The sequence below is a fragment of the Mastigoproctus giganteus genome, chromosome 4 (assembly GCF_048544385.1).
Source record: "Mastigoproctus giganteus isolate SK-2022 chromosome 4, ASM4854438v1, whole genome shotgun sequence".
In the NCBI taxonomy this organism is placed as follows: domain Eukaryota; kingdom Metazoa; phylum Arthropoda; class Arachnida; order Uropygi; family Thelyphonidae; genus Mastigoproctus; species Mastigoproctus giganteus.
Genome location: NC_143578.1, coordinates 104113957 through 104141547, shown reverse-complemented (window position 1 = coordinate 104141547; position 27591 = coordinate 104113957). Strand labels below are relative to the sequence as shown.

Here is a 27591-nt window from a genome sequence, read left to right as displayed (position 1 = left end):
CTTCTTAAAATTTTGTTAAATTTTAAATACAATGGAACCTCATCCAGAATTTTCAAAAATTTGGCACTTACTGAATATTTCTTTGAAGGTAGTCAGTTGATTGTATAAGGTCACAGGGAAAATAAGTATAAGGTCACAGGGAACTTAAAAAAAAAAAAAAAAAAAAAAGCACTGCAGTGCCAGATTTATGCATTACATTCTATAAATAATTTCCAAACACCAATTTCTTTCTCTTTTACATATTTCCTAGACCAGTGTCATGCAAACTTATTTCGCTTGTGACTCCCCTTTATTAAATATAAAATTGACGCGACCCCTGAATGTAAACCCCAAGGTAGAATGACCAAATTTTTAGAGAACAAAAATGGCATTTTATAAATTATGCGGTAGAAAATTATATTTGAGTACTGAGAAAGGAAAAAAAAATTTTCCTCCTTTTTAATTTACACATTAAAATAATTGTTTAATATTATAATTGAATACAGTACAGCAAAAATAGCAAATGAAATTCCTATTCTTCAATTAAAATTATAAAACAATAAAAAATGAACAATTACAAAACAAAACAACAACGATAAGGGTGAGCCTGGATAACTGATAATATTTGGTCCGTATTTGGCTCAATATTCGAAATTGCTAATCTCGTGTCATCTTCTGGAATGTTGTTTTGCTTTTATAGCTGTTAATTTTAAGAAGCCAACTTCACATAAATATGTAGGCCCGAAAGGTAGCAAGTTTGTATGGCCAATTTTGATAATTCTAGATACTCATCTCAAAGAGAAAGCCAAAATTTTTCACAAGTCGTAGCCCTGAAACAAGCAGATAATGATTTGTCAGATGGCAGGTCAATAAGATCCTTCCTTTTGCTCATTGGTAATTTTGGGGCATGAAGAAATTTCAAAAGCAAAGGGACCACAAATCCAGTACAACTTTTTTTCTGGATATAAATTAAAATCATTTGGAAAAATTGATACATTAAAATCATTTGGAAAAATTCTTGATTAGCATTGTTGGGTGGGTGGTAATGATATCCCTAAATTGTAATATGTCAATATTATTGCTATTAACAAAATCAGAAAAACAAGGGAACATTTCAATATTATTACGCTCCATTTCAGTTTTTCAAAGATTAAGCTTCATTTTGAAAACTTCTGTTTTATCACCGAGTATTAATATATTAATTCCCTGTCCTTGAAGACAAGTTTAAATCAATAAGTTTTTCAAAAATATCAACAAAGTAACTAAGTTTTTCAAGCCATTTTTCATTTGTAAACAATTGATCAAGTTTCTGATTTTTCTCCAATAAAATCAATAAACCTTCATGTTTGAAGTCAAAAAGATATTGCAGCACTTTACCACTGGACAACCACCTTACTTTCATATATAAAGAAGTGTTTCATAAGCAGATCCCATTTCATTACAAAGTATAGCGAAAAGTCTGCTTCCACTGTTAATACAGTTGATCACACTTACTGCATCTTTCAAAACTTCGTGCAAATCAGTTTGCATTTCCTTCGTTGGAAATGCAAACTGATTTGCACGAAGGAGCAATTTGGAGCAATTTTCTTTTCTTTACGTTTTAAACCTTTATTTTCTCCCTTTAATGCAGCCACACTGTCAGTACAAATCGCAACACATTTGTTCTCTTTTAGATTATTTGTTTGAAAGAAAATATTTATAACATCAAAAATCTTCTCGCCGTCATTCTTCCATCCAAAGCTTTTCAAAATAGGAAAATTCTCCAAAATATCTCTCAAGTAGCAGTTGAGCAAGATTGGAAATATCTGTGGATTTATCTAACTGTGTTGCAAATGGACTTTCTCTCAATCGATTTAATAAATTGAATTTTATGTTGTCCACGATAACTGTAATACACCACAAGACTATGTCTCTGGATAGAGGAATGGTTTTTAAATCGTTGCTGTACTTTTCTCCATGCATAATTGAAATCATTTTTGTTGCAGCAGGGAGAACAAGAGATTCAGCAATAGTATTGTGATTTCAAATTTTTTCCTATTAAATATTAAACTCCCAATGATGCTCTTAAAGCTTTGCAAGGAACTGCTGTATGTTCATGAAACATTTGGCATTGGCATGTCTTTTTAAAAAGGATTCAGTTTTTTCATTAACTCTGAATGTTTGTTATGTAAGTATCTTTTTAATTTAATAGGTTTCATGCTTTCATTAGCCAGTTTTTCGTAGCATATTATGCACACAGGATGTTGTTCATCATCAACAACACTAAGTGAAGCCATACTTCATAAATTCCTCTTGATATTTTCTGTTCTTTTTCATTCTTTTTGATTTGGTATATGATGGCTCTCTACCAGAAATTGGTGGTTGCACCTTGAAATGTCCAACACCTACAGTATTTTCACATGATATATTTCTTACCTTAGCTTCTGAACTACCTGTGGCAATGTTATTTTCATCACTCCTCGGCCGTTTTGTTCTGATTACCCAATTGCCAATGGTAAAATGTTTTTTTCTTTTTTTAAAAATAATGATAATAACACTGAAATGTGCAATATAAAAAGTAGCCGAAGAATGAAAAACACATCCAAGTCGATATGAAAGCACCAAATTACGAAGCAAAATAAAGTGTGCATGCTATTTGCAGTAAAATTTCTTTGTTATGTTTCAAATTATTTCAAGTATCTCATAGGATCAATATCTAAGCACAATGTGTATATTCAGTGATATATATTCAGAGTGTCTATATTTGGAGTGTATATTCTGTGATAGATTTAATTAATTCCGGTCCTCACTTGCTAGAGTCTGCTGGTATTAGTCCATATTGTCCATAACATGAGTCCATTAAAGGGGTCATGGCATTAAATTAAAGTCCACTGTCCTAGACCATATGTCATTGTTACTGTGTATTTGCAATATATAATTACACATCATTATATGTTGACAGTATGGTACTTAATAGCATAGTATTCAATTGCTTAAATCTTATCACGCTATTTGATAAATGTGTCAAAATTTTCCAGACTGGAACAATAAAATTAATTTAGACTTACATTATTTCTGTTGGCATAGTCCCCTCCAGAGTTTATGTTGATCACAGTACTTCTCTCACCATTTCAATCAACTCTGGAACTCCTGCTTTGATGCTGTCCAACATTTTCTGAAATATCTTTGAATTTTTGTCCTCTTAATTGGATTTTAATTTAGCGGAACAGTGGCTTTTTTTTTTTCTTTTTCTTTTCTTTTCTTTTTTTTTTTTTTTTTTTTTTTTTTTTTTGCGACTCAAAGATGGGCTATTCCACTGGGAGGACTGCTACTTTGTTTCTGGGACATAACCATAAGCCCAGCTTTCATCCTGTTATCACCTTGGAAAAGAAGTTTCTGTTCTTTCTTATCTTGTACATGCTGTCCCTACACAGGAAGCTGGTTCTGTTTCTGTTTGTCACTCAGCAAATTGGGCACTAATTTAGTAGCAAGCTGCCTCATGTTTAAACAGTTTTTTAAAATGCATTGGCATATACTGTATGATAAGCTTAGAATGTCACAAATATTGTTACTTGTGTGTCGTTTGTACTCAGCGATTTGATGCACTTTTCCAACATTTTTTTCATTAGTGCAGTTTGACAATGGACAACCTCAGACTCAAAATCCTCAACAAAAGTTTAGCCTCTTTGGAAATGCAAATACGATTGAAAACCCCTAGCTTGTAGCTGTGAAGAGTGTTGTGTACAGCCACTCCCCAACTTACGTAAGTGTTGTGTTCCGCGGAACTCTACATAAGTTGGAATTTTTCTAAATGCTTATGTAGCACTCGCATCTATGCACACTGAATTTTATCGAAGAAAAAAGAAATGTTTGATTAACATGTAAATAGAATTATTTGTTCAGTTTTTTATCATGCGCAGGAAAAATTACAAAAATTTCCAAATTATAAAATTACAAAAAGGGAGAAGAGAGACATAACATCAGCAAGTTTTACCTTGTGAGCATCATTGCCAGAATTAACTCTCCAGTTGATAAGCACGCCGCTGTGGAAGTTGACGGCTATGGAGATTTAGAAGAGGTTTATTCCAACACATCACAAAATTTCTCTGCAGCTGCAGAATCGACACTGGCGACTTCACCACATACTTTAATGTTTTGGAAACCAGCGCAATGCTTGAACCTATTAAACTACCCGTTGCTTGCCATGAACTTGGTTTGGGGTTTGCCATACTTATCCGTAATGTCTTCATAAATACTTTTTGCTTTTGCTTGAATGGCCATTACAGTCGGGGGCACTCGCTTCTGAGCTCTTAATAGCCTTTCCATCTTTGATATAGCGTTGAACACTGTTGATCTTAAATGCGTTGATCCTTTAACATGTTCTTTTATACATGCAGTCCTTTAAAATAGTATTCACTGTTGAAGCAGTAAGACCTAATTCCTGTGCAATAGATGACAAACTTTGTCCTGCTTCATACTTCTTGATCATCTTCATTTTTAAATCAATTTTGTTTCGTTTCCTAGCCCTGCCACCACTTGCACTTTCCGTTGGTCGCTTTCCCTTCACCATTGTAATAAGAATGACCACCGCATATCCCGGAGCAATATGGCCTTAGTTGCTAATGCTCCTAAAAACCAAATAACAAATAAGCAATTGTATTAAGTAAATAGGAATGAAGAGAAGATTCTGAAAATTTATATATAAAATCTTCAATCATATTTTTTTATATGATTGAAGATTTCAGTGAAGGAGAATGCATTTCACCATAATAACATAATGAAAAACCCACAGAATTCCAGTTATCGGTATTATCGCAAATGCAATAAGATCGAATTTACTACCCATTTATAATAGATTGTGCTAACAGAAAAGCCCAATAAACCAGAAAGTGCAAATTGTTTTTATTGTTTTGTGGTAGTGACCTCCAGTAATGTGTTTTACAAAACTATCACAAAAGCGTTCAAAATTGATTCTTATACATCGTTATCATATGTCCCATATGATAACGATGAAAGTGTAGGGCAATTTCCATTATAAAAATTACCATTTCACTTAGTTATATAGCGAAAATTTTAACTTCCGAGGTCTTGGAACAAATTACCAAAAAAAAAAAAAAAAACTGTTATTGGGTTCACATTACAATATTTCCACAATACTTATGGGATGCAAAATGCATTTTAAGTTCGCACTGGCCTGTAAAAACTTATGTAAAGTTGAATTTCTGTAAGTCGAGTATTACGTAAGCTGGGGAGTGCCTGTACAATAAAAAGTTCTTTATCTAAAAGTTTGTTCTACCCATAGCAACGTTACCAAATGCTTGCTTAAGCATTTCATGTCTCGAAAGCTATTTTCCAAATTTTATAACAGAATTCAATGTATATTCATTGTTCCTTAATCTCTTCCACCTAATTTGACTACAAAAATTGCAAGACACTCAACAGAAACACACTTAAACACCAGTTTCACAAAAGTACAACATCTTATTGGCAGAAAACTCACTACACTAACTTTCAGTCTATCTAATGGTGCACTGCCATTAGATGCTACAGCTCTATGTGGCCAGTCCAGAAACTTTTGGCTTACACCTCATATAAAAAAAAAAATTATATCCTCAAGTAGATTCCACATCAATACATCATTTTTATTGTCACCTAGTGATGCCCGTGACCATCAAATACGGAGGATGCGGAAAGGTCAGGGAATGACCACCGCATATCCCCAGAGCAATATTGACTTGGTTGCTAATTCTCCTAAAAACCAAAATAACAAATAACCTAGTGGTTCCTTTATCTTTAGATTCCTAATGCTTGAAGCTTCACTGCTTTCTAACATGCTTCTGTAGAAATCAGTTCCAGTGAATCCAGAAAAGTTCTCCTTCTGTCTGTTTGAGTGACCAGCCCATAAGTTCCAGTCAATATCTGGAATATTAAAATCTCCCTTATAAGACATTCTGATATACTGGCCACCTCTCTCTTTATCCATATAGTTCATTATATTTACCACAGTCATTTGACTGCCGACCGGGTTAGCCAGGTGGGTAAAGTGCCTGCCTGGTAATCAAAGTACTGCAAAAACATTGGGAGGTGCATTATGGCCACAGAAGCCAATGTGCCAACAACTACCAAAAAAAAAAAAAAAAAAAAAAAAAAATTCATTTGACCTGTAACATACTTGGACTTTTTTTTTTTTTTTTTTTTCTGAGGCTTATGTCACACCAAACTACTTATCATTGCATCATTGCTACTCACTTCATCTGAGTACACTGCCTTCAATTCTGTGTGCTTAAAATTGTAGTGCTGAGAGAGAAATAATATTTAAAATGTTGAATAGGATTCTTTCTGTGCTTTTCAGAAGATACGAAATTTTAACTTAGGTTTAGTTTTTTATTTAAGGAGTACAAAGTGCAAAAATGCACTGGCTTTTAGAAGTACTAGATGTACTTTTAGAATATTCATATATATTTCAGCTTACAGTGATGGCATTTGTTGACTGGGCAACCTGAAAAATTCGAGGGAATTTGACGTTTTCTTTTTATTGGTACTTTTAGGAGATAAGACAGATTTTTAGAATTGGTGTTATCAGTTCTATTGAATCAGGTTAGAATCTAAAAATAAAATTTCATTAGCATTAGCATTAGTAGAGGCATTTGATGCAAGAAAGCAAGCTTATGCAGCATCAGCCAAAAAAAAAAATAAAGTAAAATAAATAAATAAATAAAAAATAACCACTTCCACTTCGCCCCTCTGTTCGTTCGAAATACCTGTCCAGCTGAGCCTTAAACTTATTTAGGCTATCAACTTCCACGACAAGGGATGGAAGTCTGTTCCACCTACCAACCACCCGCTGGCTAAAGGCAAATTTCCGCACATCTATCCTACATCTGTCTTTCCTCAATTTGAATTTATGCCTTCTCAGGTGATTATTCTGAGCAAGAGGAAGAATCCCATCAGCATTGAGCATGCTCAAACCATTCAAGGCTTTGTACACCTCTATCAGATCACCTCGCTGGTGCCTAGTCTCCAGACACTGTAATTCACAAAACTTAAGCCTTTCTTCGTAAGAGCGCCCTTTTTTTTCCATTCACTAATCTTGTTGCCCTTCTCTGTACACGTTCCAGCAGCTCTACATCCTTCTTGAAATGAGGCCTCCAGGCCTGTATACAGTACTCTAGGAGTGGCCTGACCATCGCCTTATACAATGGAATAATCACCTCCTTATCCCTGCTGGAAAAATTCCTGTATATCATTGACAATACTCCATGAGCTACTCTTGCAGCCCGTGTGCACTGCTCAGAGAAATTCATGCCTGCACAACCACCCCCAGGTCCCTTTCATTCTCTACCACTGTCAGTGTAGTACCACAGATTTGATACGTTGCTCTGGGGTTGCTGTTTCCCATATGTAGTACTTTACATTTGTCAATGTTAAACTTCATTTGCCACCTCTCAACCCATCTGCTCAACCTTTCCAGATCCTGTTGCAGCAGCGTAGTGTCCTTGACAACCCTGCCAACCTTCGTATCGTCTGCAAACTTGGACATTAAGCTTGATATACCATCATCAATATCATTTATAAATACAGAAAACAATAAAGGACCCAATACTGAACCCCGAGGGACTCCACTAATAACATTAGTCCACGATGAGCAGTGTCCATTGATTACTACTCTCTGTCTTCTCCCCCTCAACCACCCCTTTATCCATAGCATCAATTTGCCTCCAATGCCACACTGCTCCAATTTGTGCAGCAGTCTTCCACGTGCAACAGTATCAAAAGCCTTTCTAAGATCCAAGTATATAATATCAAAGTTATTCCCTGCATCCAGTTCTTTTGTGACTGCATCATAGTATCCAATCAAATTGGTCAGGCAAGACTTCCCCTTAACAAAACCATGCTGTGTCCGAGCTATAACTGAAGTCTTGTCTAGATGATCCTGCAGTGCTTCTTTAACCAGTGCCTCCATTAATTTTCCGGGAACAGAACTTAAACTCGCAGGTCTATAATTACTTGTGTCAGCCTTTGATCCTCCCTTGTGAATTGGGGTCACATTTGCACATCTCCAGTCCATGGGTACCTCCCCTGAGTCCAAGGAAGCTCTCATAATTATGGCTAAGGGTTTGTGTACTTCCTTTGCTGCCTCCTTTAATATAACTGGATAGATCCTATCCACCCCAGGTGCCTTTCTTGTGTTTATCTTCAACAATTTCTCCTCCACTTTATTCTCAGTTATTACAAGATTCTCTAGCTTACTGCTAGAGTTGAATACACCTCTGGCATTCCCCTCGCTGAATAACTCCTCATGTGTGAATGTCGATGCAAAATATTCATTTAGTTTGTTAGCTACCTGAGCAGGATCATCAACAGTTGACCCATCGATATCAAGTGGACCAATCTGATTCATCCCCTTCCTTCTAGAGTTTACATAAGTAAAGAACTCTTTGCTGTTTTTCTTTGCATCCCTTGCCAAGGATCTCTTGTAATCTGCCTTCGCCTGTCTAACCTCCTTTGTAACTTGGTTACAAATCAACTTGTATCTATCGTAGGCTTCTGTGTCACGTGATAATTTGTATGCATCCCATGCATTTTTCTTTTCTGCCATATGCCTCATTAGTTCATCTGACATCCATTTAGGCCTAAACCTTGAACAATATTTCTTAGTTGGTATGTAAAGCCTAGTAGCATCCAAGATAAGTTCTTTGAATGATTCCCATTTTGAATTTGCTGTTGGTAACATCATCAGTTGATCCCACTGTGTAGAATTTAAATACTGTCTCAGTCCATCGTAGTCGCCTTTACGAAAGCAATACCCCGTCCCTTTACCCCTAATGGTAGTTACCTCTTTGAGTAACTCCCGCTTCAGAACACTGTGATCACTGCCACCTAGTGGTTCATTTATCTGCAGATTCATGCATGAAGAATCACTACTGATAATCAAATCAAGAGTATTACTCCCTCTAGTTGCCTCCCGAACATGCTGATGTAGAAAACAATCATCCAATAAATCCACAAAAGCCTTGCTAGTGTGTGAGTGACCAACCCACAAATTCCAGTCAATATCTGGGAAATTAAAATCCCCCATTATAAGACTCTCTGATTTACTGGCCCACTCTATTTCCCTGTACAATATCTTATTATACTCATCAGAGTCATTAGGCCTACAGCACACTCCTACTCTCAATTTTTATTTCCCTATGCTTATGTCACACCAAACTGACTCGACACTGCCCTGTCCATCGATGTCGACTGGCTTCACTTCCTTGGACTTTATGTGTTTCTTAATTAATAGCATAACCCCTCCTCCCCTCCTGTCCTGTCTATCCTTTCTATACACATTGTATTCCCCAAATTCCAGTTCCGCATTCCTTATATCTGTGTGACACCACGTCTCTGATATCCCAACAATATCTGCCTTTGATGTTTTGAGCAATACCTCAAATTCATCAAATTTATTTACTAAACTCCTCGCATTGGTGTACACGCAAGTATACATGCACCTGCTCTTCCTCTTAGCCACCCTAACACAACCCATGTGTTCACTTGTACCCCCATGATTCCCAGCAGTCTCTGAAATATCCTGCATCTTATTTTCCAGGCTGCTGCTCATTCCAATAGAAGCAGTGCAAAAATCACTTTCTCCTCTGCCAGTGGCTACTGTTAATCTATTAGTCCTTGTATCCCCCCCCAATCTAGCAGTTTTTCGACCCACCTAACACTGCCTCGATAGCATCAGCAAACATTCTTGCACCCTTTCTATTTAAGTGTATCTCATCCCTGTAGAAGCAGTCTCTCCTGTTAACAAGTACAGACCAGGCTGAAAAAAATTCTACCCCTTGAGCCCTGCACAATCTTTCCAGGGCCGAATTGATCGACAGGGCTCTCATCATATACTCCCTCCTATCGTGTCTGGGCAGATTTGCAGACACTTTCAAATTCAACCCTAATTCACGGCTTTTTTTCATCAGTGACCTGTACTTGGTAAGTAATTCCGCCGGTCTCCTACTCTTAATATCATTAGTGCCAATGTGTACAACTATATCACCTTTTGTGCCCTTAAAAGATGATATCTGCTGTACAACGTCATCAACCTTTGCCCCTGGCAGACATACCCTGGTCCTGTTCCATCTATCCTTTCTACAAAGGATGTTTGCCATTTCCCTGACAATAGAGTCACCAACAACTACTAGTTCCTTTGGGACCAGCGCAATCTGCCTTGGGGGTTGCCGCTGTGTTGCGTGATGACCAAGTGCAAGCTCTGGCGTTGATGTGGGCAGCTGAGAGCTTGATGGGCCCCTCAATTTAGATCTTTCGAGGGCATCCACCCTGTCCTTCAAACTCTCATATAGGCCCATAACAACGCTGAGTTGTCGCCTGGTTTCCTTACCATCCTTGCATCGCGCACATACAAAGACATCCCCCATGGCAGTATCATGTCCCATACCTGACTGCTCCGCAAACATCAAGCAAATAGTGCACCTTAAAAGGCTGTGATTCAGAGGGCAACTGCCCCCCTCAGTTCTCCCCTGAGCCACAGCATTCCCATTAGCTTGAGCCTTTTGCTTTGCTGCTCTGGTTTGAGTCATGATTTCGATTTACTTTCAATAAAATTTCAATTTCAGTACAAAATTAAATCCTAAACTTGTATCCCAACACAGTTATAACGCTATATTTATGTTTCAGTAACGAGTGTTATCTACGAAATATTTATGTTTCAGTAACGAGTGTTATCTACGAAATCTACGAGTGTTATCTACGAAATATTTACGTTTCAGTAACGAGTGTTATCTACGAAATATTTACGTTTCAGTAACAAGTGTTATCTATGAAATCTACAAGTGTTATCTACGAGTGTTGTCTACGAAATATTTATGTTTCAGTAACGAGTGTTATCTACGAAATCCCTTTATATATATATATATATATATATCCCTTTATTATATTTGTTGTTATTAATTTTCAATGAAATCCAAGGTCAGCCAAATTATCATCGAGAGGTCTGATTGCAGTGCCAGTCTTCCCTTTTCCAATCTTTTCTTTTTTCCAGCGGAATGATGTGCAGCAAGGTTCTCTTTTAAGCATTACACTCTTTGCCATTAAAATTTATTCCATTGTAGAAAAACTTCCTCCCACTATTGGCAAATACCCTTTATGTGGATGAATTCAATATCTTTGTTCAATCAGGAAACGTGTAATTGATAGACACTTTTACGATTTGATTAACAATTACCTACTACAACACCTAGCGGGTGTTGGTAAATAGTTTCAAATTTTTTTGTGCAGAAGGTAGTACGTATACAAATTTTCCACAAGTGCAAACAAAATCTGGACCAGAATTAAGATTATATGAGCGGCTGGCGATTATTATCCCAGTTGCATTGGACCTGAAATTTTTAGAGCTTTTCTGAGAAAAGAAGCTATCATTTAAAATGCATATTCATCACTTATGCCAGATGTATGAGAGGCATTAACATCCTTCATACGCCCTTCCACTTTTCAGGTTGAATAACCTTGCTCTTCTCCATTGACATTGATCCCTGGTTCGATTTCAAATAGATTATGGACCTCAGGTTTGCACCTCAACTAGAGACATTGCTCTGTCCAGGCTGGGTTCAGTACATAACCAGGCCATTCATAATAGCAACTGTTGCTTTACACACTTCATCAAATTCACAGCTTATATGTTGAAGCAAAAGAGCTACCACTTTCTATTTGCTGTGCACATTTGTCTTTGACACATGTCTTCAGAATTAAAGTCCTTACCTGATCATTCTACATGTGCAGCTGTATTTGCCTCATTTTGGATAAATTAGTATTGGTACTGGCAAATGATACATGAAAGCAGGCTTATACTGTATCAGCCAAAAAAAAAAAGCCAACTCTTCCCATATAAACTGTCCAGCCCCCTCTAACTGTTTGTCTAGTTCTTCCTTTTTATTTATTCAAATTACCACCTCTCCAGTTGGAAGTTTATTCTAACAATCAACCACCCACTGGCTGAAGGTAAATTTCAGCACATCTAACCTGCAACCATCTTTCTTCAGTTTGAATTTATGCCCCATCTTGTCTGAGCAAATGGAAAGATTCCATCAGCATTGAGCTTGCTCAATCCATTCAAAGCCTTAAAAACCTTAATCAGATCTCCTGCAAGGAGATCTGATTGAGGAATCTCGAGGAAACTGAAGTTTTTTGTGCATAACCTAACTAACGCTGCCTCGATAGCATCAGCAAACATTCTTGCACCCTTTCTATTTAAGTGTATGCCATTCCTGTAGAAGCAGTCTCTCCTGTTAACAAGTACAGACCAGGCTGAAAAAAATTCTACCCCTTGAGCCTTGCACAATCTTTCCAGGGCCGAATTGATCGACAGGGCTCTCATCATATACTCCCTCCTATTGTGTCTGGGCAGAATTGCAGACACTTTCAAATTCAACCCTAATTCACGGCTTTTTTTCAACAGTGACCTGTACTTGTTAAGTAATTCTGCCGGTCTCTTACTCTTAATATCATTAGTGGGAACGTGTACAACTATATCACCTTTTGTGCCGTTAAAAGATGATGTCTGCTCTACAACGTCAACAACCTTTGCCCCTAGCAGACATACCCTGGTCCTGGTCCACCTATCCTTTTTACAAAGCATGTTTCTCGTTTCCCTGACAATAGAGTCACCAACAACTACTAGTTCCTTTGGGACCAGCGCATTCTGCCTTGGGGGCTGCTGCTGTGTTGCGTGATGCCCAAGTGCAAGCTCTGGCATTGGTGTGGGCAGCTGAGAGCTTGATGGGCCTCTCACTTTTAATCCTTTGAGGGCATCCACCCTGTCCTTCAAGCTCTCGTATAGGCCCATAACAACGCTGAGTTGTCGCCTGATTTCCTTACACTCCTTGCATTGCGCACATACAAAGACATCCCTCATGGCAGTATCATGTCCCGTACCTGACTGCTGCACAAACATCAAGCAAATAGTGCATTTTAAAAGGCTGTGATTCAGAGGGCAACTACCCCCCCTCAGTTCTCCCCTGAGCCACAGCACTCCCATTAGCTTGAGCCTTTTGCTTTGCTGCTCTGGTCTGAGTCATGATTTCGATTTAATTTCTATAAAATTTCAATTTCAGTACAAAATTAAAACCCTAAACTTGTATCCCAACACAGTTATAATGCTATATTTATGTTTCAGTATCGAGTGTTATCTACGAAATCCCTTTATATAACTTCCATATCAAGTTAAGTGTTAATTATTTATTTTTGCTAATTATTTATGTTAAGTAATCTAAGTCATTATATGTATATAGTTAAAAGTACAATTTAATTGACAATGAAGTTCAAGAAGATTAATAGATTTACTGATTAACTGACAATAGTATATTATGTACTATACTATGCTTATGTTATGCTTATACTATGCTTAAAAACTAAGTTTATGCTAACTAGTTCGAGATATTTTGTATCGCGTAACAATGGCGCCAATTTACGAACGGTAAATCTACAGACACTTAAGTATCGATTAACTTCCAAATCTCGCTGTCTCAATTCAGAATAAACTAAGGATCCTGAGTAGCTACTTACAGAAAATAATTTGATATAACAATTGATTAATAAATCGGCTAAATATGGTTAAAAAAAAACCTCTTGTTCAACGGAGCTGCAACTTGTAACACGTGGATTTGATATCCTTACCGATACTAAGTAATACCTACAAAATCTCTATCTAAGTTAAACTTTAAACTAAGTATCGTAACTAGGAATATAAAGCTACTCTAGAAAATAAGTTAATATGCCAATTTAAGCTAATAAAACAGAAAATAAATCACAAAAAACTTCTCTGTTCCAGGAGTGGCAATAAGCTACATCTGCACAGGCTACGAAGAATCATTGTTTGAAATGATTTTGCTTTTATTGATACATATTAAAACATCTTATTGTAATGTTTAATATTCCATACTTTACTAGTTTTGTTTAAATCATCATATTACTTTAATATTTTAAAAGATCAAAGATTGAAAGAATTAACAGTTCACTAACTCTTTGGTTATATACTTTGATTACAGAATACAGCATATAAATTTATGGATAATAATATGGATATAAATTTGTAAGATATCAAGTTAGGCTTTATACGTTAGAATGGCCAGCAATATAACATTTCAGTTAGTGATAATTTCATTTTTCTTTGCAGGGTATGAAGGAGACAGCAGTGATTCGGATAGTGATTGGGATTGGTTGAATGCTTTAGATACTCGTAGGCCCTTGTTACCACAGTTTTGGCTTATTATGAAAATTTCTGAAAGCAAAGTTAATATTTTCTTTCATATCAGGTATGGATATCAAGGGAACTGAGTATTGTATAAGTTCCATGTAACAGCTCTGCTTAAATTTATTTTTTCATACTAGCTTTATTAACCCAGCAATGATGGTATGGGACTTAAGTGGTCCACTAGGGGAGAAAAAAAAAATCTGTTTGTGTTAATTGCCAGTTTGAGTAGCTCTTCCTCTGTCAGCTTCCTAAACATATGCAAACTTTTATATCATTAGGTTTGGGAAGTGATGTGTTGTTCCTGCAGAAGTGAAGCATGTTGATGAATGAATGGATGTTCAGTTTTAAGAGTACAGTAGTATCTTAGCATATGGAACGATGCTCATATGTGACTGACCCCCCTTGATTCATACTTATGCTCATAACTCAGTTTTAGCTTGTCTAATGTGATGGCATTTGGCAATTTGTGAGAGGAGAAGAGAAGGAATGATATGGGAAATGTTGGAATCATAGCAGATGTGTAGTATTGGCTTTTTGTTTGAGCAAATAAGGTATCATCCAGTTCAATACTTGACTGGATGATACCTTATGTATTGATAAGGATGTTATTTTATTATCTTTGCTGTTTTACACATTTCACATCTGTTTCACTGAAGTGGATGCAGCAGTGTTTATTACTTCAGCCAATTAATAAAACCAAAAACTCTTTATTCTCCTTTAAATTTAATGTTTGCTTAGGGCAATAAATACTACTGCATCCACTTCTCTTCTGCATGTGAACTCAGCATTTAACCTAACACAGCCTCCCCTAAAGTCATGCACACTTTATGAGAATGGACTTGTCCTGACTACAGGTTATTTAAGATTTTTGTACATTCAATTTACACCAATGAAGTTCATATACACCTGTATCTGGTTTATAGGAGTTCATAGTTTTGCTAGTACAATAGTTTTTTACTGGAGAAACACCAACTTCCACTAATTCTCACATAATGCGGAGATACCAAGAACCTAATCTTCATGTCCACAAGAGTTTGGAAGGGTTGGCAGGCTCTCTTAAATCAGTTAAATGTAATCAGGTGACATTTCCTCTGAGCCATATCTATTGGGGGAATGCTGATTATAGTTACCCCCACAAGACACTGAATTCATCCTGAGGAATAGGATGAATCCAGTGTCAGTTAAAGCTGGCTATAACTACTCAGTATGTCCATATGTACCAAATTCTTTAAGGTATTTTAAGTGCCAGAAATATGGATACTGGCTAAATTGTCTGTCACGGTGCACCTGCATGCATTTTATGTGATGCAAAACGTACCGGGGGGCAAGAAAAGTGGAGAAATTTGTAAATACCAACAATCCTCCTTTGTAAGCTCAGATGGTAGCAGAAGGTGTTCTATTGGAAACTCCAACTGAAATGACTATCCCACTGAAAGAATCATTTACCCTTTCCATTGCTAGCTAACTGAGCTCACAAAAACATGCATGGAAGGACCAGTCAACTGTCACTCCTGTATCTGTGCCTCCTAATGCCCTATTGGTAACAAAAACAAAACAGAGAAAAGCCCAAAAAAAGTGAAGTGCCCTGTGAAACACACACACAGTTTTGGAACTGTTTGCAAAAGAAGAAATGGACTTCCAAAAAAAGATGAATCTAAAGCTGTAAAAACCAAACCAATTCAGTAACTGACTGACTGATCTACTAAGCTCAAGTAATCCTAAACTACTGGAATTTTCGAAAAAGGAATATTGTAATGGATTCTGACAGAATACTGACAACATCAAGGTCCTCCTGCAAAAGTATGAACTAATTTGCTTTTTCTTACAGCAAAATTACCCAAAGGCAAATGAAAACTCTTTCTTGCATAATACAAAAGAGCATCGAAAATATGAATGTCAATAATTTGAAACATCAATAATCCAAACGAGCCAGCATTTATAAATTTTTTTTTTACTTTGGTGCTGTAAAATAATTACAGTAAGTGCCGGTTATTGTGATCACGTTTGTGAATTAAATTTTGATTCTATTAAACAGAAATTCTAATAAGTGAAAATCGAAGGACTGTTAACAAAACTAAATAATACATGAAAATCGGAAGAATTTTATTCACAGGTTAGCAAAATAAAAATAAATTTAAGTTTACATACTACCTTAATTAATATACCTACAGTTAGTGCCATCGTATCGTGGCATGGTAGGCATCCAGACAAATGCCTAGGGTGTCATTTGGGTATGGGGCACTTCGCCATCATGCGGATTATTTAATTTCACAGGTAATTCATATGCCCTAGGCAAATTTTCCTAGCAGGCAAAAATATCTCATGATGGCATTGCATACAGTACTAACTAAACATAACACTTTGTAATCTGATATTTCTGTTTACTGACATTTAATCGAAGATTGAGATTTTAAACAGATTTTCAGAGGAAGAAAGCGGGTCTTCCTTAGCAAAATTTTATGAGGTTGGGAAATCAACCATAACAAACATTAAAAACAGCAAGGAAAAAAGGTCACATTGAAACTTGATTCAGATGGTGCAAAAAAAAAAAAAGAGAGAAAAACTATGAGAACTGCTAATGACCCATCCCTCGAAGGTGCTGTTTATTTGTGGTTCACACAGAGACGAAGTTTAGGAGAACCCATATCTGAACGTTTGTTATGTGTTGAATTTTAAACAAAAAATTAGGTGGTCCCTCAGATTTTAAAGCCAGTGTTTTTATTTCTAAACTTACTAAAACTTTTTTTTTAGTGTCCAGAAGGTATTTTTGATAAGTTCAAAAATCCGAACAAATTGGAAGTCTGAACTACCCCCCGAGTCCTAATTAGTTCAGATTATCCCCTCTCTACTGTACTACTATCACATGTAAGGGTAGAAACTGAGGGGTGGACCTGCCCATGGAGGAGTTGCTATCGTTATTGCATCCGGACCCCATTTTAACCTATACTGCTTACCAAAAACAGAAGCATTAGGAATTCACCTTTTGGTATAGTTTATGTTAATAGTCTATGTCTATTTCCCACATAGGACTAACATCTCCTTGATGTGGGCACCTCTATGTGTTGAGGTTACCTCCCGGTGTGCTGTTTGCCTTTCATATTAGCATTATTGGGATCCAATACCCACGGCCTATGTTGTCAGCCTGAAACCAAAGTTGAAGCTGATTGAGTTTGATGTGCACTTTCCCCCTTGGAAATGCACCACTTTTGCCCCTGTTTTGACAAGATGGGTGATCCTGGGATGGCTCACCTGGGTTCATCCAGCTGGTCGATTTGCCTGCAAGGTTCAACATGGTGATGCCATGTCCCTACTCATGTTCTGAGAGACAGGATTCAGACTGGCGAAGGTGTGGGTGTGGTGACTAGGTAGCACTGGCAACCCACTCCTGTGTATATTGTTTACTGGGTAAGTGGGAAGCCTGTGCATTGAAACAAATTAAAAAACTCATGATGAATGCCGTTAAATGTAATTTCTTCTCGGGGGGGCCCCAACCTGATCTCTATCATGAAATCAAAATGGAGAAACAGATGATGCAGTGCAGCAAAGAGACCCTGAACTGAATTAGTGTCAGATCCTATTCCAAGATCCTTGGTTATTTGTTCAACAACTGAGAAACCTATTGGGAAAATATTGCCCTTCTTCATACAGGAGGGTAACATTTTCCCAATAGGTTCATGCAGAAGGAATAGCAGGTTTCCCTAAATCAGTTAGCAGGATTTATTCTGGGGGTCTCTTAATTGAAACCAAAAATTACAGGCACTCAAGAACAAATACTCCAAGCAACTACAATTGGATGATTACTAATTATCTTGACACCACACAGCATTAAATTTATCATTGTCCTCCACAGAAACCTTGAGGTTTCTGAGGAGAATATCAGCTCCAAACTAGTAACAGGGAGTGACAGCAGCAAAAAAGAATTTTTGTACTTAAGGATGGGATTGTAGTAACTACTGGAAACCTCATTCTTTTGTTTAATTCTAAAGCAGTTCTAAAGCGAATCTCATTTACAGTCTCTTCAGGTAATCTGTCAAGTGACGCTTCAACTCCCATAGCCAGTTGAGTAATATGTTTTCTGGGGTAGGAGGGCAAATTTCATGCCATAAGTTAGGAGCTCAGTTTGTTGTGCAGATAATTGCTTGCTGCTTAGATTTAAAATAAACTGGGAATTATTTCGTGTGAGCATTCCTAATTACATTATGATTCATGCATTAAAGCATTAAATTTGTTTTTTTGGTGCAAACAGTAAACCTCTGTCTCATGTATGTCTTCAGAGCATGAAACAAGAACAATAATAGAAAAAGTGAAGGGAGAAACCAAACCTCTTAACTTTTTTTTAACAAGTACCCCAAACATGTTAGGTATTAGAACCTATAGTACTAAGTACTGTGCTTGGGTTGGAGGTTGAGAAGAGGAAAGAAGATACAGTAATACCCCGAAGTTACGCGATAGGTGGGTCCGACGAAAATCGCTTAAGTCGAATTCGCGTAAGTCGGGGTACAACTTTGCATATAAATACATATAAATTTTGTTTAATTGGGACCAAGGACTAACAAAAACACTAGTTTAGAAGAAAAATATTTAATAAAGTTGCAGTTTATACATATTAATACCAAATATGTATTAAAAAATAAATGAGTAACGTAAAAAAGTTATTTCAATGTCGATGGCTTCATAAAATCTAACAAATTCGTCTGACGACACAGTGGCTTCTTTTTTTCATGCAGAATTTCTTCGAAGCAAGCTAATAATTTTTTTATTCCTTGCTTTGTAACTATAACGCATTCTTCGTTGGAGTCTTATGTTTTCTAAAATTTTAAGCCCTTTTCAATTGAGCTGAGACCTTCTGTCAAGCTTGCAATTATCATGTGCTTGCTGGTGGAACTGGGTCTGAAGTGTCGGATACTTCAGTGATGTTTTGCTCACGCATCTCTGAGCTCATTCATTGTCAGCTCCTGACTATATGAATCCAACAGCTCGTTGACATCATCACCATTGACTTCCAAATCTAATTGCCTGGAAAGATTAACAACTTCTTCTATCATATGAGCGACATGATCAGTTTCTGGCGTTGTTTTTGAAAAAAAATGGACAAAGTTTCTTCCAGACACCACTGAATGTTTTTTTGTGAATTTCATCCCAAGATTCTTCAATGATTCTTAAGGCATCTAAAACATTGAATTGTTTCCAAAAGGCTTTAACAGATATCTCACTATTTTGTCTTATAGCTTCATTCAGACGTGCAAACCAACACCTCGTGTTGTAAGCCTTGAATGTTTTGATGACTCCCTGGTCCATCGGTTGAAGCAAGCTGGTTGTGTTTGGAGGCAAAAACACAGCTTTCACACGTGGGTCAAAATTAATTAGGGTAGCAGGAGGGTGACCGAGTGTATTGTCAATCAGAAGCATCACTTTAAATAGAATCTCTTTAGACTTGCAATAACGTTCGACTTTGGGTATGAAGTGGTGACCAAACCAGTCCTCAAAAATGGAAGCTGTCACCCAAGCTTTATGATTTGACTTCCAAATCACTGGTAAGCTAATTTTAGATATACACCAAACGAAAAAAATCAAGAATTGCGTAACTCCGAGTTTGCGTAAGTCGGGATATTACTGTATTTGTTAATATTAGACTTGAACTTCTGTAGACTAATTTTCGGGAAATACGTATGAAGGAAGATTGTTCAAGAAAACGGCAGTTGAATGAAACGAGGAAGATGAAAAGTTTGTTCTGTAAATTTGAAGTTGGACAGTAAATGGATGTTGGCTGGTGGCAGCACGTGTTTAGACTGAATTGAAAGAGAGATCAGGAATTATAGAACCAATTCAGAAGAACAATGCCCATGGAAGTATCTGTAGAAAAGGCATGCAGCAGAAACAGAACATCTATGAGACAGAGAGTGGAGAGAGTCTGTTAGAGATGAGTCATTAATTAACCTAACTGCCCTCTTCTGAATGAAATCTAAAAGCCTGAGAGAGGTTTCCAGGGCACCGCCTCAGATGTGGGAACAATATTCCATGTTAGGGTGGATTTGAGATTTGTACAGAGTGATCAGCTGTTGGGAAGAAAAGTAACATCGAGAGCGTTACTTTTCTTCCTCTGCTTCTAAAAAAACCGAGTTTTTTAAAGCAGCGGAAGCAATATTTGTAATGTGCTTGTGTGAAGAGACATTACAAGTCAGTGTAATCCCCAAAGGAGATATATCGTCATGCCTAGAAATCAGAGTGTCACAAAGATAAGCATACTGAAGAATCTTTTTTGCGAGATATGAGGCAGGACTGAGTTTTAGAAGGATTGAAATCAACTAAGTTGCCTTTGCCCCACTGGAGAATTACCTGGAGATCGGGATATAAGGAATTGGTAGCAGATATTCGAGAAGTTAAAGCTGATTGAGCAGGGCACGATTTCTCAAACTGGAAAGTGGAATACAATGTGCTATAGTCGGCAAAACTATGGATAGAATTTCTGGTCAATGGAAGAAGGTCATTAATATGCAAGAGGAATAGAGTGGGGGAAAGAACTGAACCTTGGGGAACAACAGCAGCATTAATGGAGAAGTTAGAACACAGAGAGCGATCTACCATCACCCTCAGTGAGCATTCAGAGAGAAAGCTGGATAAACAATTACAAAAAACAGTCGGCAAACCATAAGATGGAAGATTGTTCAGAAGACCTTTATGCCAAACACGATTGAAAGCCTTTGAGATGTTAAGAGCAACTGCTTGTGTTTTACTGAACTTTTCCATTGAACTCCAGTTGAATCAACTGGAGTTCTGAATATGTCCCTAAATGGGTAACAAAGGGTAGAATATGACCAGTGGTTCGACACTGATGGAATCTATACTGGCGATCATTGATCAAACAGAAGGATTCTAGGTAGTTTAAAAGTTGGCCATTAATTGATTTCTCCATTACTCTACAAAGAGTAGAAGTAATTGCAATGGACGATAATTGGATGGAAGGGATTTGTCACCCTTTTTAGAAACTGGCTGGATATGAGCAAATTTCCAAACAGAAGGAAAAACACCTTTAGAATAAAAAAGTGAAAAAAGGTGGCAAAGAACAGGAATAAGTTCAGGAGCACAGGTTTTGAGAAAAGTGGAGAAATACTGTCAGGAACTGGAGCTTTCTGAGTATCAAGATTTGTCAAAATCCTTCTGACAACCTTTTCAAGGAAGACCACAGGAGACATTGAATTGAGTGTGCTGGGAATGGTGGGAGATGTTTTACCAAGATCATTAACACATGAGTTGGAAGAAAAATGGAAAGCTAGCAGGTCAGCTTTATCCTTAGCTGAAGTGACAATAGAACTATCTGGTTTAGACAGTGATGGGAGCAGAGATGGGCAAAAGTTGCAACCGATAGCTTTGCAAGAGACCAGAATGTTCGGCTACCATTAGGGCGACAAACAAGTTTTCTAATCTTAGCTTGTTCTAAATCTAGTTTGGACTGATTAATAACTTCTTTACAATTGTTGCGAGCCTAGGTTTAGACAGAAAATGAAACTGAAGAATTGGAAACAAGCCAGTTATGATATACAACATTCTTCTCTTGCCCTAGCATATTTTTTGGAAAACCAAGGTTTAGATAAAATACGAGATTTCGAAGTGGAGTGTGGAATAAAGTATTCCAGTCCTACAATAATAATTTCACTGACATGATCTGAGCAAACGTTGACAAAAGAAGTTTTGAAACAGTAATCCGACCAAGAAAAAGATAAAAAGAAACCTTGCAGGTCATCTCATTTTGCATTCTTTTAATGCCAAACAACACTGAACCCTGGGGGACTACACTAATAACATTAATCCATGGAGAGCAGTGTCCATTGATTACCACTCTCTGTCTTCTCCCACTCAACCATGCCTTTATCCATAGCAGTACTTTGCCTCCAATGCTGCACTGTTCCAATTTGTGCAGCAGTCTTCCATGTGCAACAGTATCAAAAGCCTTTCTAAGATCCAATTATATGAAATCAAAGTTATTCCCTGCATCCAGTTGCTTTGTGACCACATCATGGTATCCAATCAGATTGGTCGGACAAGACTCCCCTTTAACAAACCCATGCTGTGTCCGAGCTATAACTGAAGTTTTGTCTAGATGATCCAGCAGTGCTTCTTTAACCAGTGTCTCCATTAATTTCCCTCGAACAGAAGTTAAACTAACAGGTCTATAATTACTTATGTCGCCCTTTGATTCTCCTTTGTGAATTGGGTCACATTTGCACATCTCCAGTCCATGGGTACCTCCCCCCCTCCAAGTCCAAGGAAGCTCTCATAATTATGGCTAAGGGTTTGCTTACTTCCTTTGCTGCCTCCTTTAATATAACTCAATATAATCCCATCAACCCCAGGTGAATTTCTTATGTTTATCTTCAACAATTTCTCCTCCACTTTCCTCTCAGTTATTACAAAATCATCTAGCTCACTGCCAGAGTTTAGTTCACTTCTGGCATTCCTCTCCCTAAATATCTCCTCATGTGTGAATATAGATGAAAAATACTCATTTAGTTTGTGAGTCAACTGAGCAGGATCATCAACAGTTGAACCATCGATATCCAATGGACCAATCTGATTCATCCCCTTCCTTCTAAAGTTTACATAGGTAAAGAACTCTTTGCTGTTTTTTTTTTTTTTTTTTTGCATCCTTTGTGACTTGGTTACAGACCAGCTTATATCTATTATAGGCTTCCATGTCACCCATTAATTTATATGTATCCCATGCATTTTTCTTCTCTGCCACATGTTTCATTAGTTCATCTGACATCCATTTAGGCCTAAACCTTGAACAATATTTCTTAGTTGGTATGTAGTTGTAGTTGTATAACTACATACCATTTCTTAGTTGTAGCTTCCAAGATTAATTTTTTGAATGCTTCCCATTTTGAATTTGCTTTGGTAACTTCATCAGTTGGTCCCATCATATAGAATTGAAATACTGTCTCAGACCACCGTAGTCGCCTTTACGAAAGCAAAACCCTTCCCTTTACTTCTGATGATAGTTACCTCTTTGAGTAAATCCCACTTCAATACTCTGTGATCACTGCCACCTAGTGGTTCCTTTATCTGCAGATTCTTAATGCATGAAGAATCACTACTGATAATCAGATCAAGAGTATTACTCCCTCTAGTTGCCTCCTAAACATGCTAAGGTAGAAAACAATCATCCAATAAATCCACAAAAGGTGTGTGTGTGTGTGTGCGTGTCCGTGTGTGTGTCCGTGACCAGCCTACAAATTCCAGTCAATATCCGAGAAATTAAAATTCCCCATTATAAGACTCTCTGATTTACTGGCCCACTCTATTTCCCTGTACAGTTTTTATTATACTCATCAGAGTCATTAGGCCCATAACATGCTCCTCCTCTCAATTTTGATTTCCCAGTGCTGATATCACGCCAAACTGACTCGACACTGCACTGTCCAGTGATGTCGACTGGCTGTGCTTTCTTGGATTTTATGTGTTTCTTAACTAATAGCATAACTCCTCCCTTTCTATCCTTTCTGTACACATTGTACTCCCCAAATTCCAGTTTTGCATTCCTTATATCTGTGTGACACCATGTCTCTGATATCCCAACAATATTGGCCTTTGATGTTTTGACCAACACCTCAAATTCATCAAATTTATTTGCCAAACTCCTAGCATTGGTGTACCTGCAAGTATACATGCACCTGTTCTTAGCTACCCTAACACAACCCATGTGTTTACTTGTGTCACAATGTCTCTCAGCAGTCTCTGAAATCCCCTGCATCCTTTTTCCAGGCTGCTGCTCATTCTAATAGAAGCAGTGCAGGAATCACTTTCACCTCTGCCAGTGGCTACTGTTAATCTATTAGTCTGTGTACCCCCCAAAATCTAGCATTTTTCTGTGACCCACCTAACACTGCCTAGATAAATACTGGGCATGATTTAATTCAATGACCTTTTCTTTTCATATGCATTAAATGCCTAAGTGCTTTTAGCAGTAATGTCTGCAATTCTTGGCATTTGCACTTTTGTATTGAACGCAACCCTATTTTCCCTTAGAATTGATTCTATTACATAAAGAACTTCCAAATACTGTGGAAGCCTATCTTTGCTGACGATCTCTCTAGTTCTTGCCATTCTCAGTACATGAGATCTATTGAGCGGTAATTGCAGATGTTCCTCAATAAAGTACAAAAGTGGGCTGAGTTCAATGGATATTGTCTTTCCAATCAGAAAATAGTTGCAATCTACTTTTGCAATCAACGTAAGTTACATATAGACCCTGAACTTCGGATATCAAATTCCACCATCCTGATTGCCAACAATATTAGATTCTTAGGTTTGATACTCGAGAGGAGGTTAAACTTCTTTGAGCACATTAAAGTAATACATACTACCTGTCTGAAAAAGCTGAACATGCTAAGAGCTCTCTCTGCCCTGTCTTGGGGAGCAAATTGTACAACTTTGCTGCTCTAATATAGAGCACTGATTAGATCCCGTTTGGATTATGGTGCTCCAGTTTTTGATTCTGCCCGAAAGAGTGTATTACGTTGGCTCGATCCTGTACAGCACAATGCACTGTGGATTGCTCTTCGTGCTTATTGGACATCTCCAACCTATAGTCTATATATTGAAGCCCATGAGCCCCCTCTGTACCTCTGCAGAAAAATGTTTGTACTTAAATATGCAGTCAAAATACAAAATTGTTCTCTGCACCCCATTTAGCCATACCTTTTTAATCCACCATTTCACATCTCTATAGAAATAAACCAAATAAAATATGACCAGCGCACCTACGTTTCCTTGAAATATCACAAAATTGGAATGTTCCTTTCTGCAGTAGGTAGGAGATAAAGAATTATTCTCACTCACCATGGACTCCCTTTCCTCAGCCGACTTGTGATACTTATTTTCTCCAATGAGGAAAGAATCATCTACTCTGAATCTACTGACTACCGACTCTGAATGTGCAACAACTCCATGCTAGCCATATTTGAACAGTTCCATGCTACCCATATTCAAAACTATTTTGACTTCTTACCAATATATACTGATGGTTCCAAATCTCATTCAACTGTTGGAGCAGCAGCAGTGTTTCCCTCTTCTATCATATCAGATTCTCTTCCACCCGAGTGCAGCATCGTTTCAGCGGAACTATTTGCATTACAATTAGCTCTTGAAAATTTGACTCTTCACCCATCTGCAAAATATTTAGTTTACACACTCTCTCAGCTCAATTAGAACAAAGCAGAATCCCTCTCATAAGGATCACCCTGTTTTAAATCAAATCTAGAATTTGCTGTTGAAAATTGAAGATCATCAGCAACGAGTGAACTTTTGCTGGATTCCAGCGCATTCAGGCATTAAAGGGAATGAACTAGCTGATATTTCTACTAAAAATCAGTCAACCTTTGATTTAACCTCTGTCTTCATTCTAGTTTCTGATTATAATATTTTTATTTATATAGCATACCATGCACAGTGGACAGAGCTATGGCATAAACAAACAAATAATAAACTTTTCCAGTTGAAACAGTACCCAAAATTTTGGCACTCATGCATTCAGACAGTTCGGTGAGAAGAAATGGTACTTGCAAGGATTAGAAATGCACATACTCATCTTATTCACCTCCATCTACTCACAGGTGATGGTCCTCCTCAGTGTTCACACTGCTTTGAACATCTAACAGTCAAACATATTTTGATTGACTGTCCACATTATCGACAACATCGAACTTCAATATTTCATTCTCCGGCTAATCTCCAAGAACGGATAACATTAAATGACATCATTGGTGAAAATGCAAATATTAATGAACTTTTCTGTTATTTGAAACAAATAGGAATATTTGAATGACTATAATTAGTTTCTGACACGAAATGAGATTGATCTCTCTTCATATTAATTATTTATTATTATTTTTTTCATCATTCCTATGAATAGGTGAATTATAGCCACAGCAGCTTGTGCGTCATTAAACACACACACACACACACACAAACTTGCACCTTTCTGACAGCTGTGACCTTGACAGTGTGGTGGGAACAATTTATTTATTTATTCTTTTGTTTCATTGGTCGATCTATGAGGCATGGATGGAATGAGGAAATGTTCCTGTGTGTTGTTTATACCTTCCAAGCGACAGTTAGTATTGATTTATTATTTCCTTGTGGAAGTCGTTTATTTTTGATCCACAGTGCTTTTGTGAGTGACATGGCTATGAGAGTTAAATAAAAATAGTTTATATTTTATAATTTAATTCTTTGTAGTTATTCAACCCATCATCAATCATGTCAAGTGCTGAAAAGAAAAACTGTCAACACTCTCTGGATGAATATCTAGCTTATGGTTTTATTAAAAGCCCATTTGACTCAAGGTAGCCCATGTGTCTTATGCATAATAGTTCTTTTTAAATGAGGCTATGAAACCATCAAGACTTCTAGATCACTAAAAAACATCATGATAAAGTTGGTAAACATCAAATATTTTAAAAATTTAAAACAGAATTTTGAGCAACGGAACACTGTTACTTGCTTATTTAAAAAAAAAAAAAAAAAAAAAAACATAAACAAATGACAGTGGAATGATTGTATCTTATAAAATTACAGAAATCATTGCAAAAATTGGTAGTGTTCATACAGTCACTGAGACTGTTATACGACCACATTAAAGACTGTAATTTCAACAGTGATGCATCAAAATCCTTCCAGTATTTTAAAAGCATTGCCACTGAGTAATGATTTAATTCAAAGATGAATTGATGGAATGTCAGTTAATATTGAAGAGCAGTTAATTGACAAACTAAAAACAAGAAAATTTTATATTCAGATTGATGAATCCACAGTTACTGACAATAAGGCCCTTCTAATGGTATACATTTGTTATTTCAATAACAATTGTAAATTCCAAGAAGAAATGTTGTTTGTAAAATCTATAGAAACTGACTGTACTGGAGCATCCAGTTTTGCTGCTGTAAAAACATGGTTTGATGAAAAGCAAGTACCATAGGAAAATTTGGTATCCTCTGCCACGGATGGTTCTACCTCCGTGGTTGGAAGTCATAAAGGTTTTATAGCCCACCTAAAGGAAGTATGTCTCGAATTTGACATACACTGCATTGTGCTCTGACATCATCTGGTTGCAAAAAATATTAGCCCAGTTCTTTATCAATCTCTCAGTATAGTTACACTTTTACACTTTATGATGGGATGGTTACTTATTACACTTTATGATGGGATGGGCTTACGATTTTCTCTGAGCAGACCATGTGGTCCTTCCTCTCAGCTAATAACAGCATTTGTAAACATGTTGGTGGCGTGTTTTGTTTTTGCATCCTTTAGTTGAAGTGATTTTTTGTGTTGTGCTTTAATCAATTTTTTTAATCAATATGTGCAATTTCCATTATAAAAATCACCTT

General features: G+C 37.0%; 1 protein-coding gene across 1 annotated transcript in view; it reads left to right on the top strand.

Moving 5' to 3' along the window:
* LOC150086960 (KICSTOR complex protein SZT2-like) overlaps nt 1-27591 on the top strand; it is a 1378951-nt gene that overhangs the window by 594458 nt on the left and 756902 nt on the right. The window contains exon 33 of the mRNA XM_090372336.1: nt 14129-14267. Within this exon, the coding sequence (XP_090228462.1) occupies nt 14129-14267 (139 nt within the window). The remainder of the gene's footprint in view (nt 1-14128; nt 14268-27591) is intronic.